Source organism: Acanthaster planci, linkage group LG08 (assembly GCF_054643075.1).
Source record: "Acanthaster planci isolate LZ-2023a linkage group LG08, COTS_SCS, whole genome shotgun sequence".
NCBI lineage: Eukaryota > Metazoa > Echinodermata > Asteroidea > Valvatida > Acanthasteridae > Acanthaster > Acanthaster planci.
The window spans coordinates 6,197,191-6,214,208 of record NC_141784.1 but is presented as its reverse complement, the minus strand read 5'-3'; the positions used below and the strand labels follow the sequence as shown (position 1 = coordinate 6,214,208).

The following is a 17,018-nucleotide window of genomic DNA, read 5'->3' as shown; positions in this document are numbered from 1 at the left end:
ATTATCCAAAATCTTCGCAAGAGGTTTAATGTACACCGAGTGAGGCCTACAGGCTCGACAGGTTGCGAGAGTTTTTGTTTGGTAAAAGTTTATCAACTATCGCGTATCGCTATGTTTACGTAACGAAGCCCGTTAGTGCAAATATACATTTTATTGCGAAATAACGCAATAGTATTGCAAAATAATGCAATACATTTGTGCAATAACGCAAAACGTTTGCGAAATAACGCAGTAAGTTTGCGAAAAACCGCAGCAGTTTTGGTAATCCGAACTGCTGCGTCTGCTCCAGTATGAAAAGAGCAATATCAACCATCAATGACTTGTTCTTTCTCCTGGGCAATCCCTAATAGGTTAAACTTCGTTTTAGGGTCCCTTAGGAAGATACCAAGATTTGCTGTCAAAAACCACAGTATGCGCTCATAACTCAAACCAGCAGAGAAGTAGAAGGTTACGAGTTTTGCGTAATGTCACACTTAGCTTTCCTCGAATACTGTTTCGCGGGAAATCACCCCACCACTCAGTGTCCAAAGAATCGTTGTGTCATTTTCAAAGGTATGGCGTTATTTTGAAAAATTATTGAATTGGAACTGCTGCATTTTGGGGCTTAAGACTGGCCTTTCATAATTTAGTTTGCCAACTACGAACTCGAAAATAAACCGATCGTTTGAAATCAGCCCGCTGACAGCTGCTGTGATTTCATTACCCCAGTAAGAATGCAATCATAGTCAAAATCTACAATGCTGTACTATTACAAAAGGCTATGCTACATTTTTCAAAAGACAGGCATTCTGAATGTATCGATGAACCAAAAATAGAATGATGTGAAATCCACTGGTTTGCTTTCTTTAAAACACTATCAATCAATGAAGTTCGATAGAAGTTCAACGTCCTCAAAACAAATGATTGTGTTGTCTTGATCTACATAGCCTAATTTTAAGCTTAACACTTTTATTAGTACAGGTCTAAGACCATCAGCTTTTTCCTTGGCATCTTCACCGTAATGTAGCCAACCTGACAAAAACTACTGAGGCTACATTATAGTGAAAGGCTGATGCAATACTAATATACAATAAACAGGTAAGCTGTCTTAAGCTGACTTTAGATAAACAGGAAAAATAATCACTTTGCATAAAACATCACTACTTTTGTATACGGAATGAAATATGAACTGAAGAACTCAAAATTGTAAAAGCTATATCTCATCATGCGTCGATCTTAAAAATTAACTTTGCATACCGGAAAATCCCCATGGAAGTGATTTAACCACGGTATCTTAGCTGTAACACTAGCTTGCTTCCACAGGCAGTGGAAACCAAACACTTTTCTAAACCTTGTCCTGTTGGCTTTAAAGGTGTTGTGTAACAAAGCAAAGTGACAAAGCAACGACGGACCCAGAACCAAATTTTCGGAAGGTAAAGCTTGTTTTTGAAGGAGGTAAAACTCGTACAAAGATTTTAATTGTACTTGATTTTAACTTTTCTCGTCTTTCTGAGGGATAAGGCTACATTGTGAGGACTTTTTCACGCTTTTCGAAGGGATTACATAAACTACACAAATTTGCCTTGTGTTGTTTTTCATGTGGTGGGGCTGCCGATCGCTCAGGGGTGGCGGTCTGTCCGCCACTTAAGGAGGATTTAAAACCGAATCAAGGCGGGAAAAAGAAAGGGAGAGCGGCGACAGACGGACGGCGACGTGAATATCAACTGGAGCCTCACGCTTTTGCATGTAAGATTGACCGGCTCGATACTTATTACTGAATCGTAGTGACTGGAAATAAGTTAAGCCAAGTGGAGCCATCTTAAATGAGGTGGACAGCCTATGCATATGTAGAAGGTACGCAATACAGGATTCGGATCAGCTGTTTGTGGCTGTCTTGTTAGTTCAGGGCGACATGTCCAACGGCACGAGGCAGGCAGAAAACGTTTGCCCGCGGTCGCATGGTGGCGCTATGTCGCCTGAACGGGACTACCTGGACCTTTACCTTACATCTACTTTTAAGTTAGGAGAAGCGTAAGGGCATCAATTGTATAACAAAGTCGTGCCCAAAAGAGTATGCAATATGGCCACTTCTGGCCAACAAACGTCTAGGAAACATTTTGTCACGTGCAGGGCCCACCTAAAAGCACGCAATTCAAAGGTAGCATTAAAATGAGCCTGATAATTATTAATATTTACTACTGAAGTCTTTTCGGTAATGAAACCGAAAGGATTTCTCAAAATTGCCAAAAGCGCTGTGGTTACATGTTTTTGTGTTGGGAGAAAAACCCCAGAGGAATATTTTAGGACAGCCCAGGCAATCAGGTAGGAACTGAAAACCCAATGGAAAAATCCCTAGCCTACTGCAGCCTAGCTTCAAACTTTCACAAACAGAGCGTGTTGAGCCACATGTATTGGTAATTTTTAACAGTTTTTTCTATCCAAAACTGACATACCACAAGGTTCAAGATTCAGCTCGATCAAGTAGTTACAAGCCTGAAATATTTTAATCCATGCATCTGTAAAAAGTGAGTGGAAGACAAAAAATATTAAATATCTCCCCCGTACCCCATCGGCCAACGCCTTTGACCCCATCAGCACAAAGCCTTTCAGTGTTCTGTTACTAGGTTACCTTAATTTATTGGAAAATAAATACACTGTGAGCTCTAAAAGTTCTCTTTATGAAATATGAAGCCGAACTTCTGGCATTGTTTATTGATGACGTTTCCCAAGGCCAGCGAACCGCAGAAGAACACCGACACTCTTCCCTTATCCTCGTCCTTAATCTTCTTGAAGAGCTGCAATAAAACAACAAAACATACTCGGATTTATGTCCACTTTCAACTCAATCATTTACTACGACATCTTAAATGGTAAACGAAGGTTTTTCCCGTGCAAGAATAAAGACAAGTTAAACTGTAAATCGACTTAAAAAGGGTATTTAATTCTGGTCACTTTTGTTCAAAGTCTGTGATATAACTCGTAAATTTTTTATTTCATATGGGAATATTACACACACAAATATTACATCCTACTTTATTTTCAACCCAACGCAATTAAGCCTGAATTACCTCAGCCCAGCCAAAACATTCCAAAGCAAGTCGATATAAAGTTATAAAAGTGCAAAACCAGCAAAAAAAATGTGTGAATGTGCATGTACATGCAAATCCCCTGCAAGGAAGTACGTACAGTGGCAAATAACAAGGTAATAACAAAGTTTCATTTCGTTTCGAAGGCACCATTTTAGTCTTGAAAGAAAAACACAAACACTTCATTTTTGCGTCTTTCGTTTCGGAAAGATAGTAATTGATACCCTTTTTGTTCCAATTTTGTTGATTTTTTCACCTTATTCCAGTTGGGTCTTCCTGCCTGCAGCTTAGTTCGTAGTCCAGTCAACAAGTCCCTGTTTTCCTGCTCATGGACCAAGTCTAGCGCCATCTGGAGGCCAAAATTCTTCATGTCAAAGCGCTGTATGCCTGTCATGAATAGAGGGATATCCAAGAACCGATCCAACGAGTACTGACTCTGCCCCTGCTCCAGATTCAACAGCATGTCTACGAACCACTCAAAGGCCGTGTGGTTTCGATTCAACCAAATAAAATCCACCTGCAACAAGTAACTTGCGTTAGAAATGATGCAAAACAAAATACTCCTTAGTGTAATCAAAAGCATTTGCTAACGATGTGGTATAAACTATGCATGCTATACCACCACAATAAGTACCTCGGTCCTCTGATTTAGGCCACTAACAAGAACGTGCATTCATTCTACATGATTGTCGATTCAGCTGTTCGATTTGGTAAGTAAGTCATCAAATTGCAGGCTGATTTTCTGTCAGTTCCTCGCTCCTTTGCCGGTATATTTTACCTTTTCTGAGTATGGGGTACAGACCAGTCCACCCGTTGTCTCTGCCTGCTTTTATTTCTGTACCGCCCTTTTCAGGCTTTAATCAGAAGACGGCTAGTTTGAATCGTGCTTACTAAATCAATTTTATCCATTGAACACTATAGAATGGGAAAGTACCTGAATTTTGGGGGATGATTAGAGTTTTTCTAATAAAGATTAATTTTCATAGGGCCATAATCTTTTCCAATAAGCTGGAATTACCTAGTGCTGCACATAAAATAGTAATAAGTTTCGTTCCCACACAACAGTCATAAAAAGTGCGGGTCTCCTCACTTTTGATTCAAGATGGCCGACTTGTGCTCCTACCTTCTTGACCCTAAGAGCCTGTTTCTCTCGCTCTTCGTCCACCCAGGTATGTTGACAGTTAGGGCAAGTCGTGACAATACTCCAATGTCTGCACATGATAGACTGCATGATGGAAGCAAACGGAGTGACACCGATACCAGCCCCGATCAACACGGCGTGCTCAGACTCAAAGACGCTGGTGCTTGGTGTTCCGTAAGGACCTTGAATGTGTACCTAAAAGCGGCAAGCAAACTATGACTCGATTTAAGTACATATACTGACTAAAGACATACTTGGAATTTCTATGAAATTCACGGCAAATGCCCTCATTCCAATTAACGCTCGTCTCCCACATTTGTATTTTGCTCCGTAAAAGTGTTCTTTTCGAATAAGATTTGCAATTTAGGGATTGGTAAACAAACGGAAACACACACCACTGAGAACTATTCGGGGCCGAAGAAATGCGTGGGATATTACTCGAAAAACACAGACGATAGGCCCTACTCACATTTCCACAATTTCCTTTCCCACTTACTTGTATTTTGTTGTTGGTATTCATATAAAGTAGGACCTGTGGTCTGAGGCTATCTTTGGAGACTTGTCCAATTGAAGTCATCATGCTCAGACTGGTTTGTTTCACCAAGTCATTTTCCTGACGTACAGCATGTTCCCGTTTTGATATTTTTTCACCTGACGTTTCCACTTCAGGAATGGCCGCGTTATCCTCACTCTAAATATCAAATTAATTATTGTATGAAAATAAAACTTCTTGAAACAAAAAAGACCTTTTTCTATCCATCAGTCAAAAGTTTAAAAGGTTTCGTAAAAAGGTTACTCCGGTAACAAAATTCGCCGAACTAAATTGGACTAATTCTCCAGGGGATACGTTATATACCACACAAATACATCAGTACTCGTGCACTAGCCTGCTGATAAAAATACAGTTTAAATTTTCAACTCTGACCTCTTTTCCAGTTTCTTCAGCTACTTTTCTAACATCTGCCGACTGGTCTTCATGTCCTCGGTCTTCCTTGATCTCGCTTAATTCTACTAACCTCTCATCAACCTCTGGAATCCTGCTAGGGAGCGAGGTCTTCTTCCATTGTACAACGGTTTGAGGATCCACATCAGCGTTGAAGCTAACTCTGCGGACTTTCATGAAAGACGGCGGTTCTACCTCGTCGGGACTCGTGGGGGAGTCGTCGGTAGCGACCCTAACAACCGTGTCGTCAACCTCACCCGCACGAGGCCCTTTGGGATCATCTGACAGTGATGTAGAGTTGGAAGTCTTGCAGTCGTCTTGCGGTGATATCTCGAAGCCATTGTTGACATGCTGACCGGCATCAGACGGAGGGTTTCTGCCATGGGTGGATAGCGAACCACCAGGTCGAAGACGAAGGGAAGATTTGACTCGATTGGACTTCTTTTTTGTGTTGGACTGCATGTCATCGAAGAAACGGTAGAGGCGCTTGGTCCAGTTACCAGCAGACCGAATATGAAGAGACAGAATGCCTATCAAAAATGATAACATCTCAGATTTTATTATAAGGAGTCCTCGAGTAACTAATTATGATATTTTTATAGTGACAAATATTAACTGTGTAAATACAGATGCACATTTCGTCAAAAGAAATTGATTCGAACCTCGTCATTAATGCAGCTTTTAGAACCATAAAAGTATACTCCTTTGATTGAAGCTAAGGTCTTGTAATGCTGCATGATAACATGGCAAAATAACAAAGTGATGCTTTTTTTCCCTTAAAATGAAAAATGTTATCTATTGCTCTTAGGTTAACGAAGCATGGAACTGAAACGGGTATTTGTGTTATTTGACCATAACACTGAAAAGTCCATATTACTGACAGACGTTTTGGCCAAGGGCTATTGGAGTATCAGTTTAATAAAAATAGTAGTCAACGTCCTGGTTGCTTTAATTACAGTTGCCATATTTTTTCTTCATTAAGTAGGAAAGAATAATCGCACATTTATCAAAGCCCTGAAAAAACAACATCAGCAAATAAAAGCAAAGATGTCTGGATTAAAAGTAAGGATTTTGATTTCTTTTGCCCCTGACGTCATTTTGAATGAGTATGACGTTGCATCCGGTTTTGAATTTACCTCAACCCCCACACCGAAGGCTGTCAACGTCTCTGCGTTCGAACCTCGTCCGCAGGAAGAAATATAGGCAGGTAGCTGTGGGGACACCTATTGATTCCCAGGAACGAGGTTGCTAATGCAGAGAACGGACTCTTACAGGCCCCTGTTCGTGTGGACTTGGGTTGTAAATTTATACCAGAGGTATTTTAAATTAGCTGAAAAACTTTCAAGTTTATCGCTCAATATTCATCGACACTCGAACAACACTTGTACCGAGAGTAGGGGCAGCCATTTTTTTGCAAAATTCAGCCAAAGAGGCCTCATTTTTTGCGCAGGGTGTTCTGAATGCTCCTACCAAGTTGTTACGGATATTTCGTCTAGCAGTGAGTTTACACTGAAAAGCAAACGTTTGCAGAACATTCAATTCAACATCAATAAAGAAAGTATATTTAAGCGTTTTGTAAGGACTATTTCACTCTTTGTAGCGCATGCCGACCATAGTTAAGCCACCTGCTGGCTTTGCTGGCAAAATTTACACTGAAGGTGTTGCAAAAGAGAGCTCTATATTGAGATCAGTGGGTTCTAAGACGATTCAAAATATCAAAACATCTGCTGTGCAAATTATTGTCTGAACATTATTGTACCATTGAGAGTGTTTTGATTGATCAGTACAGGCAAATTGTTCTCTGACTATAAAAATGAATTGTGAGTTCTCAGATGCAATTGCGCCTTGGATAGCCTCTGTTTTGTGACACTGTTTCACATGACCGAAAAAAATCTCCTGAAATTTTATAAGGCCACAAGCAGAAAATGACACTAATTTCCTTCATTTGCATTTAAAAATACAATATTTGTGCTTTAGATTTGCTTGCCACCAAAGAAGGAATACGTTCTCTCCCGACATTTACCGGAACCTAACGTTTTCGCGGTTTTCCTGAACGGAATATGACGGGAAAAGCAATCATCTTTTCATCTGTTTTACAATCCACTTACCATACGTTTCTACATCCCACAATTAGTTTACATAATTGTGACAGCAGACGGCAATAGAATTTAAATTTGGATGTTTAGGTTTTCCGTGGAAACTATCCAATAATAATTACTGCAGCTCAGTATTTCAAAGGTGCATTGTAGGTGATATTTAGAAATAAGTACGAATTTTATCTGCTGGTTTTCAAACGGGTGTAAATAATCCACCTTATGTTATGTGGGTTGTGTGAAAAATGCCTCGTGATATATTGAACTTGCGGTTGAAGACTGCAATGGAAATAACCGTATTACTTCTGATGATAAAAGTCTTTTCACAGTTTTCGGACAGGACGCAATGGGAATGGTCGCTGTATACACTGATAATATCATAAATATATGGACGTGGATATCTCTGTTTCCTATAGTAGTTTTTAAGAGAAGGGCCATCCTGGCATATCAGTAGGCCTAGTTATTCCTGTGGTAGGATGACTTGATTGAGGTGTTGGACACTCAGTTATTCCTCAACCCAAGTCTATGGAATTGGCTTTTATTAATTTAAGACAATAAATATAGGCTTGGACGGTCTCAAACCTAAGCTACGGCTCGGGGATTAGTCGCGTCCATTCTCCTGAGCCGGTCTTAAGCGTTAACTTAAGACCGGATAAGCATATATTTATTCCCATTGATATATACCGTTTTAGTCAGTGTGTCACAAGAAATCAGTGCATGATGACTTTGTAACGATGTTGCTCTAGAATTTTACTTTCATTTTCCCAAATGCCCGTGTCTACTCTATGCTATATTCCTGTGCAAGTTTACCCAAAGAATCTTCTTATACGGACTTGGTGCGCTTGTGATTTATGATTGATGGAGTGTTCATTATTTCAATCGCTTCCAGCGGGAATTATCAAATGTTAATACAGTCAAGTTGCTTGTCTGCCATACTTATGAATAATTCTTTTTGTTATTTATACATATTGTGCGTTTCAATATCTAAATGTATCTTTATTCAGTGATTCTTTTTTAAATTATACAAATGTGAAATGAAATAAAGACGAAAAGGTTTTACCCCAAGGGAAATTTGGGAGTGAATAGGAACAGAAAAATCCGGAGACAATACATGATGTCACATCCAAACGAAATTTTTATTGTTATTGCATCTGGCAAGAATCTGCCACGTACAGGTTTTTCAAGATGTATTTGAATAGGTAATAAATTACAGGTTATAAATAGATATAAAAATAAAACAGTGGCTTACTCTTTTAATAATGAACGCAAGAGAATACGATGTACAACGTTTTGTTATAGGTTTAACCCTGAATGGAATAGATTAAATAGTTACGCTTATTTTGTTTCGAAATAGTAATTGATATTTACAAGGTAGAATATAAGACTAAAAGATAATCTTCATACCAAATGTGTTATACGCTCTGCGAAAAGGGTATTACGGACACTGTTCTATTTCACACTGAGGGTTTTTTATGTGGAGAGGGTGATTTTCCTTTTCACTTCTGGTTTATTGATTTCTTCCATATCAGTTCTTTCAGAATTCATACAAAAAACCCAACTGTTGCTATGGGTGTCAAAAGACTTCCTTCTTGGCTGATTTTTTTTCATTTCATATGATTATGCAAAAATCAACATATCGTCAGATTGCAAAATGTCAAAGGGTTTGAACCTAAACCAAAATAAAGCTTATAATCCAGCAAATTCGAAAGTCTATGTTCTCATTTTGAAAAAGGTCCCATAATACCCATTTTTGTTGAGCCTATCATCTATAAGAGATTTGATATGAAATACATTGAATAGGAAATATAAAGAAGTTTCAAAAACCTATGAGGTTTCTATTAATAAAAAATAAAGGATTACAGCAGGTACTGTACATTAAGTTTACACTTTAAAATAAGAAAGAATAATAACTAATCCCTGTTCACCACTTCCCAGGTTGTATCGTGTGTAACTGGGGTGTGATCCCTGGGTACATGGTGTTTCAGGTTCAATGGCCTCTGGCTAGCGCCCCCCGAAAAGAGACATTGACAGATGGGAAGAGCCACCAACATAGGGCTGGGTAGCTCAGTTGGTAGAGCACTTGTACGGTATTTCAGAGGCTGCAAATTCTGTTCAAATCCTGTTCCAGTCAATTTCTTTGTTCATTTTTATACTCATTAAATAATTTAAATAGCTTAAATAAATAAATAGTTAAAATAGCTTGAGGCTGGAACGGTTTCAATAGTAAGGCTTTCTAAGTTTCCGTCATTGTGTCCGCATGATGTAGAGTTGTTCTCATTCCTTTTTTCCATGTCGGCCACTGCTTTTATCAGGAACTGTTGAAAAAACAATGAAAATTGGATCTTTCAGCAGGATAAATTCAAAAGGGCAACTTTGTGTTGTCCTGATTGCAGAGAGTACTTAAGAAAAACCAAGATTGGGGGGGGATTGAACATCATTCGTGTTAGGGACAAAAGACAATTCGACAAGATTAATAAGTTACAACTACTGAGTAATCTAAGCAAACGGAGTGTATTTTGTACCTTCCCCGACACTACACATTTGCATGAAAGAATAATGTTTTCAATTAAAACATAAAGAATTCAGTGCCCCCGGAATAATAATGAGAACGATTAAAGTTGTCAATTTACCTTTAAAGATCTGTTCCCTCAATACTTTTGTCAGCATTTGATACACATCATCCAATTGACCCTTCGAGCCAGGGAAGACCTTTAACGGATCGATGACGTCATTTACATCCTGTGAATAACATCAAGAAGCAAAGACAGTTTATTCACAAAAAGTCTCAGAGCTTCCTTCTGCGGTAAACTTAATACTAAAACAGTCAAACACATGTTCACTTTCTTTCCGTTTCACTTCCATTCACAGATGCTATTGTATCTGAAGAGTACATCCAAAATCCCCATTGGCTTTAATGTGATACTGCAGTTTTTGGAGACCAAACATATTAGTTAACAAGATAATTTAGGTTCATTCAGACCAAACTTTACCTTGGCTTTTTAAAAATAAATTATTTATTTATTTCTTTTATTTTGATGCTACACATTGCTTGCAGTGAATGAAAGTTTGGATGCTATGGAATAAGTGCTGTGAAAATAATTATACGTTCTTTTGGGAGTACTTGATCAAAGACTTACCGTGGAATTTATCTACATGACAAAAGTTCAAAAGACAAAAAAAATTACCTTGTTTTGTCTAGTGAACGACTTGGGTGTAGAGATCTCCTGTTGGTCTGATATTGCTCGCCTCCTTCTGCCTATTGAAAAGCACAAGGGAAAAATCCGAGTAAATCTTTGTTCTGCTGCCAAACAAATTCGGCTACATACAACACTGTAAGGAAAAGCTACAAGAAACAGGAAACTGATAGAGGTTACTTACACTCGTGTTGGCGGTTACACTCCCCAACAAGTCGGCTTATATTCCTATTCCCGCAGGGTTTGGGACCACCTATATGGAGAAAAATCAACAACTGCCATTGCAATTTTTTTAAACATACTAAAAAACCAAATTTCAGATTTACAAATCTATCCCCCCTCCGCAAACAAGGGGCAAAAGAAAGTAAATCAATTTCACTCTTTCAATGACAAATGGATAAAGTATGACAAAAGGCCAATTTTAGCACGTTGCGTCAAATCGAAACATATTCAAAAGAGGACTGATTCCATACGATACGTGACGGTTTTCGTTCACTTTGTTTTAAAGTTTGGGAAATATAACTGAATGAAATTTTAAGTAAACACGGAATTGATGAAAAAGTGATAGTAATTATAAAGCGACTTTAACACGGATCAAAGCTCTCTACATCATTATTACCCCTGTTCACCTGGCCCATGAAACATTCCTAATATCATCTTAGCTCCCTGGGGAGTATAAAGCACAATGCTGCCATTATCGGCGCAAAGCAGCTAAATCAACCACAATAACCATCTATGCCCTCACAGGTACCCAATGACTCCTCACAGGTACCCTATGTTTCCTCACAGGTACCCAATTACTCCTGGGTGGAGAAAGGCAATGGGTGACAAAGTGCACACGCGAAATGATCCCAGGCTGCATTCAAATCGCCGACTACGTATCCAATGCACTTAACCACAAGACCACGGCACTCCACGATAATGATATCGATTGTATGCATTGGTGCTTCGTATTCTTGGGAAAGACCAACTCACCAGTAGGCGTAGGCGTCGGTGTCGCTGTCAGTGTTGGTGTGGGTGTCGGTGGGGGTGACTCTGTCGTTAAAGATTCCCTGCACCTTCTTCTGACTTCACGAAATTTGCAGTAGTTGGGATCACACTGCTCTGAAATATACCAATCAACACAGAAAGTTGTTCTTTGTCTGATTTTAATTACCTGCTTTTACAAACCATAAAAGAAGGCCTATTTAAAGGGACTTTAAAGCATTTACCCTGACTTAAGACATGAACAAACATCGTCGTCAGAGAGCACAAAGTACAAAGCCAATGTACCAGCTTACAGACTGTGTATGTTATTAAACCACCAATGCAGATTTCTGTGAAAAAATTGTGCAAAGGTCTTCCGTGCTTAAAATTGAACCAACCGGTGATTCAAATCTAACCTACTAAACAACGAATCTTCATCTTTTTCATATTGGAATCGTTTGTCCTGATGGTAAACTCTGTTCTCGTACAAATAGAACAATTTTCCAGACTAAAAGCAGACACATAACAAAATACCGTTAATACGCTGTAGGTTTTCCCGCTTAATTTCGTATTTCAATGCTCTGAAAGTCAATATTTGTGGGCAAGAAACCAATCTTTGACAAAAATTTTCTTTGCTTTAAGCAATATTAAATGAAAGAAACCCGAAATTAACTGAGAAAACCCATATGAATACTAATATTTATTGACAGTGTATTGCGCTTCAGTACTACTTTTTCCCTGTGTTCATGGAAACGCAGTCAAATAATGTCGAAAGACGAAAATTCCTGGTGTTCCGGTTGCCAGGAATATCCTGTTTAATAGCATTGTGCTGCGAGTGCAATCCAGTTCACATTGCAGAAATCTTTGAGGTAGTCTGCACGAAATTTGGGTGTTTTTATTACACAAGAAGTCTACACGCCTCCTGGAAGCTTGTAGAAATGTCGAACTTTACTCTTCTTTGATAAAACTCCTACCACAGCTAGGTTTCAATTCTGGTTTTCCCAGCATGTGGTATAAAATATCTGTGGTGGTTTGGACGATAACTATCAAGCTTATTTAACTCCCCTAATTTCCATTACATTGTAATGAAAGTGTACTGCGTCCTAATGAAAACACGGAGAAGACGAATTCAATTGCAACCCAAAAGAGCAGATGGAGATTTATCTCGATTTTTCAAAGGATCACATTCTTTTTTTGAAACCGTCTGAACGGTCTGTCGTCCACGTCCAGCTAATAGTTTCAGCTTTTGGAAGTTAGTTGCAGCACATACAGTTTAGTACGTATCATGTGGGAGAACGTTAAGATTCAAAAACAGCATTCGATTATAAACGGTATAGGAAGGAATAGGTAAAGTTTTTGGCTCTGCTGAGCTGTAAGACTACAAATGTGGGTCGGCGTAACCTCAATCCCATAAATTAATTATGGTGAGCATTGCAAGTCGAGATTACGGGTTGCACAGCCATGTTCCGACAGACTCTTCCATTAAGCAGGCTTAATTTGAACATTACAAGCTTTTACAATGCATGAAAGAAAGCCTTGTTTGAGGGACTTTAATTAAGACACTTACCTTGACATAAGACATGAACAAACAAAGTCGCCAAAAAACACAAAATAGAGAGACAATGTACCATATTGCTGACTGGTCACAGTGTACAACTATAAACGCGAGTCACACAGCGTCCGCTCCCTGCTGTCCAGTATTAACGTTAACGAAATTAAAGATTATAGCGCTGTAGAAAAGTTGGATGAAGTACTTCAGTGTTTGAAATTATATCAACTGCGGATTTAAATCTACTAAATGAACAACGAATCTCCACTTTATATACATTCCACTCGTTCATTCCGATGGCAATTTTTTTTCCCGGGGAAAGCAGCGATTTTCCGGACTAAATACAGACAATGAAGAAAATACTGTTAAAACACGTGTCAAATTATTAGGATTCTGAGCTGGAGTATACGGTCGTTTCCCCCAGCGCAGTGTCCATGGAAATACAGTCAAACAATGTAAAAACACGACGTTTCCTTCAAAATTCCTGTTGTTTCGGATGTCAGGAGTATCTCGTTAAATAGCAAAGTGCATTAGCGACATAAAAGTCAGATTGTGGGGAATTACTGAGGTAGTCGGGACAGGATCTGTTTAATTACACAAAAATAGTCTCCACTCCGCATTGAAACTTCCACAGCCACAATTATGACCTTCACAACGGTTTGGTTTCCTGAGCTTTGCATTGAAATAATGTTGGGCATTAATAGGAAATACAAGAAGAAATCAAGTTCATTTTACACCTCCTATGTTCATTCTCTTCGAGTGGAACTGCAAAGTTCTTCTGAAAATAGCAAGAAAACGAATTAATCCATAACTCCCACCAGATTTTCACTCGTCTTAATTGTCAATCATCCACGCTTAGTCCTTTAGTTCCAGTTTTTGGAAGGTAGACAGCATGCTACACCGATGGGACGAGTTTGCTGTTGATGTTACGGTTTAGTACATGTCATGTGGAAGAAGGGTGAAGCACATGCACGAAAGGCTGAGGCACATGCATAAAACTTTGAGATTCAAAACACACTTCGGTAAGATGAGGTACATGTATTGAAAGGAATAGATACATAATAGTTTTGGCTCTGCTGAGCTGTGAGGCCCCAAACTTGGATTAAGGTAATCGCGGTTCCATAAAGTAATCGCGGTGTGCTTTACGAAGGAAGTCGAGCTAGCCTACCGGTTAAAAATACAGGCCATGTGTTGACAAATTCTTTCATTAGTTGGTAGTTCGAGCAGAGGTATTGCAATTATAACTTTTATCCAGTTTATGTGACGACGTCCCTCCACTTAATTTAATGTTAACACCCAGGTACATTGTAACACTTATCTGTGTGCAAAGTAACACAGGTAATGTTAAAGTAACACCCTATGGTGTGATCATCTGAAAGCACTAAAAAGTATTGATTTTCACACCAGAGTTTTTGCAATGCAGTTGTTTTTCCACTATCAACCTCGTTACTAGTCATGGTCAGGGTCAGATTTTTTAAAAAGTGTAAGAGGTACTGTGCCTACAGGCCGTAGAGGATCTAATATCCCGTATAAGTGCCAGTGCTGCGTATTGATGCACTGATGCTTAAAGGCGCATTTCCATATGTGCGTTAACACTCATGTCGAACGTTGCGTATCCGTCAAATTCATCGCTCCCGGGGCGATTTCGACGGCCGAACGCAACACACATAAGTGTTGTGTTAATAGAGTAAATATGCAATTAAGCCGAGGCCTACCGAACACTTAATCCTATATTGTGTATGTGGACACTACAAAGGGAGGACAATATTCTGGTCATTTCACTGACTTCTGCCAGCATTCTGCAGCCCTTAATGTATTGCAACGGTGTACCACCCCCACAAATTTACAGTGCTCCCCATTTGCCGCCTACTAAATAAACAAACCATAACAAACCAAAACATAAAATAATCCAAAAACAAAAACAAACGCACCACTGAAAGGTGGTGCTACCCCATAAAATGCTGGTGCCCGCCTTTGTACCCCCAACTGGTAAACTCCTAGCTACGCCACTGCGCTATTGACGTCTGATAGGGTGCATGGTTAGCCATGTGGCCAGCCTGCTGAGGTAAACGTGGATCTAAAACATGGAAGAATATTTTTACGGAAAGGGGAACTGGGACATTCTTGTGAATTTTTAAAAGGTCTCTCGGAGTGATGTGGCTTTTCACAGACTTTGGGAAGAAAGGGAAATGAACTTGCACAAAGACATTGAAAATCAAAGTAATTATAGCCTCTTTGGGGCATTGCCCCCTTCCCCATGGGCTTTTGCTGACTGAATGATAAGCAATGAACATTTTATTGGTTGTTTCAATCTAATGATAAATGTCAGTTCTATTATAAACTAAGTAAATTTAGATACCATTTTAGGGGTTTTGGGCTTGAACGGGAGATCTAATTACAAAGGTAGGTGGGTACAGCCCCCACCCACGAGAATCACGCCTGGAATGTCATTGCAAATTTTAGAATTCAAGAATATATGGAATTTTTCAATCTAGATAAAGGAAATACAATTAGGATTTTATTCCATTATTTTGTTTATGAAAATAAAGTGTTATCAAGGGAATATGACGTGATGGGTTTCCGGGATAGATGGTAGAATAAATGTTTCGACAACCCACTTCCTCTGTGGAATTTCACTTTTTTACTCAAAATCTTTGTGAGTGGTGTGACGTACACCAAAACACAAGCTTGCCACGCCGCATGGTGTTTAAGCCGGTAAACGCCGTGTGCTAATACGTGGGTATGATTGCAAAAAGTTGTGTGATCTTGTCGTTAGATGGGTTCTCAGATGCACATAGGTTTCTGCCTTTTTTCGTCCTAACTTATCAATGAGGGCTAGCGAAATTCAATCAAGTAATTCAGAAACACGTAAGCAAAGCACTTTACACCGTAGTCCATGTTGCACTAGCCCAGCAGGAAAGTGTGCAGCTAGCTCCTTATGGTACAGATTGTGTTGCACCCTGACGGCCTTTCTGGGATCCATAATATCAAATCGGTTCGCGAAATTTGCCTCCTACGTCACGGAATTTCAATGGTAAAAACTGGAAAGAGGGCTTCAATTTCGGGATGGCAAACACAACTAATTCAACACTTCAATCTGTTTTGCTTTTAATTCACATTTCAATTGGAATTATGGAATAAAATGAGTTTTGGACAAATTTTAATTTCCCTGTTCTTTCAAAGTTTCCCGTTCGCCACATGACAAATTTTGCATTCATTTATCCACCACGGTAAGCCATGGGGTAAGAGAAAATATTGGCATATCATTTTACTGCTCAACTCTCTTTAGATATATCGAATGAGGAAAGGTTGGGATACTTGTTACAGGGCCTCCTTGTAGCGTTCACTAAATGAAACTAACAGCCAATGTCCTGGTTTCTTTAATTGCAATTGCCAGATATTTACTTCATTAAGTAGGAAAATGTAATAGTACATTTATCTAAGCCCTGAGAAAACAACATCAGCAAATAAAATCAAAGATGTCTGGATTGCGAGTAAGGCTCTTTTCAAGTTTTTTGTAAAGCTGCATTTACTTTTGAATTTGCCCCAATCCCCACACCAAAAGCTGGAAACGTCTCTGCGTTCTTTCACTGATAACAGATTTGAAATCGAACCTCGTCCGTGGTTTCTTGTAACGAAAGGATGCAAACATGAGACTGAAGAGGAAAACCGTGTACCAACTTTTGAAAAATGGTTATCAGTGTTCATTGGAAGATAAAAGGGGATTTTGCTAAGATGAAACATTACTGATTTCTTTTTCAGAGATAATGCTAGAAAAAATACATTAGGGGAACCCATCATTCTAGAATCGCATTACCAATAATTACTGCTGTGTGATCGTTTCGCTTTCGGAAGATTAAAAAACAATATCCCCTCCCCCCAAAAATACAAAAACAAAACAAAACGTGTCAAATTTCTAAAGCCCACAAGCAGAAAATGGCAATCATTTACTTCATTACATTTTAAAATTAAATTGTTTCCCAAACATAAAGTTGCAGCATTTCTGGTTCTTTTTGCTTTAGATTTGTTTGCCACCAAAAAAGGAATACGTTGTCTCGCCATTTACA

General features: G+C 39.0%; 1 protein-coding gene across 1 annotated transcript; it reads right to left on the bottom strand.

The window, feature by feature from the left end:
* Nucleotides 1-2,641: 2,641 nt before the first annotated feature.
* LOC147798329 (NADPH oxidase 5-like) lies at nucleotides 2,642-3,571 on the bottom strand. Its single transcript, XM_087139697.1, has 2 exons — nucleotides 3,322-3,571; nucleotides 2,642-2,774 (listed from the first exon to the last, which is right to left on the bottom strand). Exons 1-2 carry the CDS (start codon nucleotides 3,526-3,528, stop codon nucleotides 2,643-2,645), a joined length of 339 nt encoding a protein of 112 aa, XP_086995823.1. The 5' UTR covers nucleotides 3,529-3,571; the 3' UTR covers nucleotide 2,642.
* Between the last annotated feature and the right edge of the window lie 13,447 nt (nucleotides 3,572-17,018).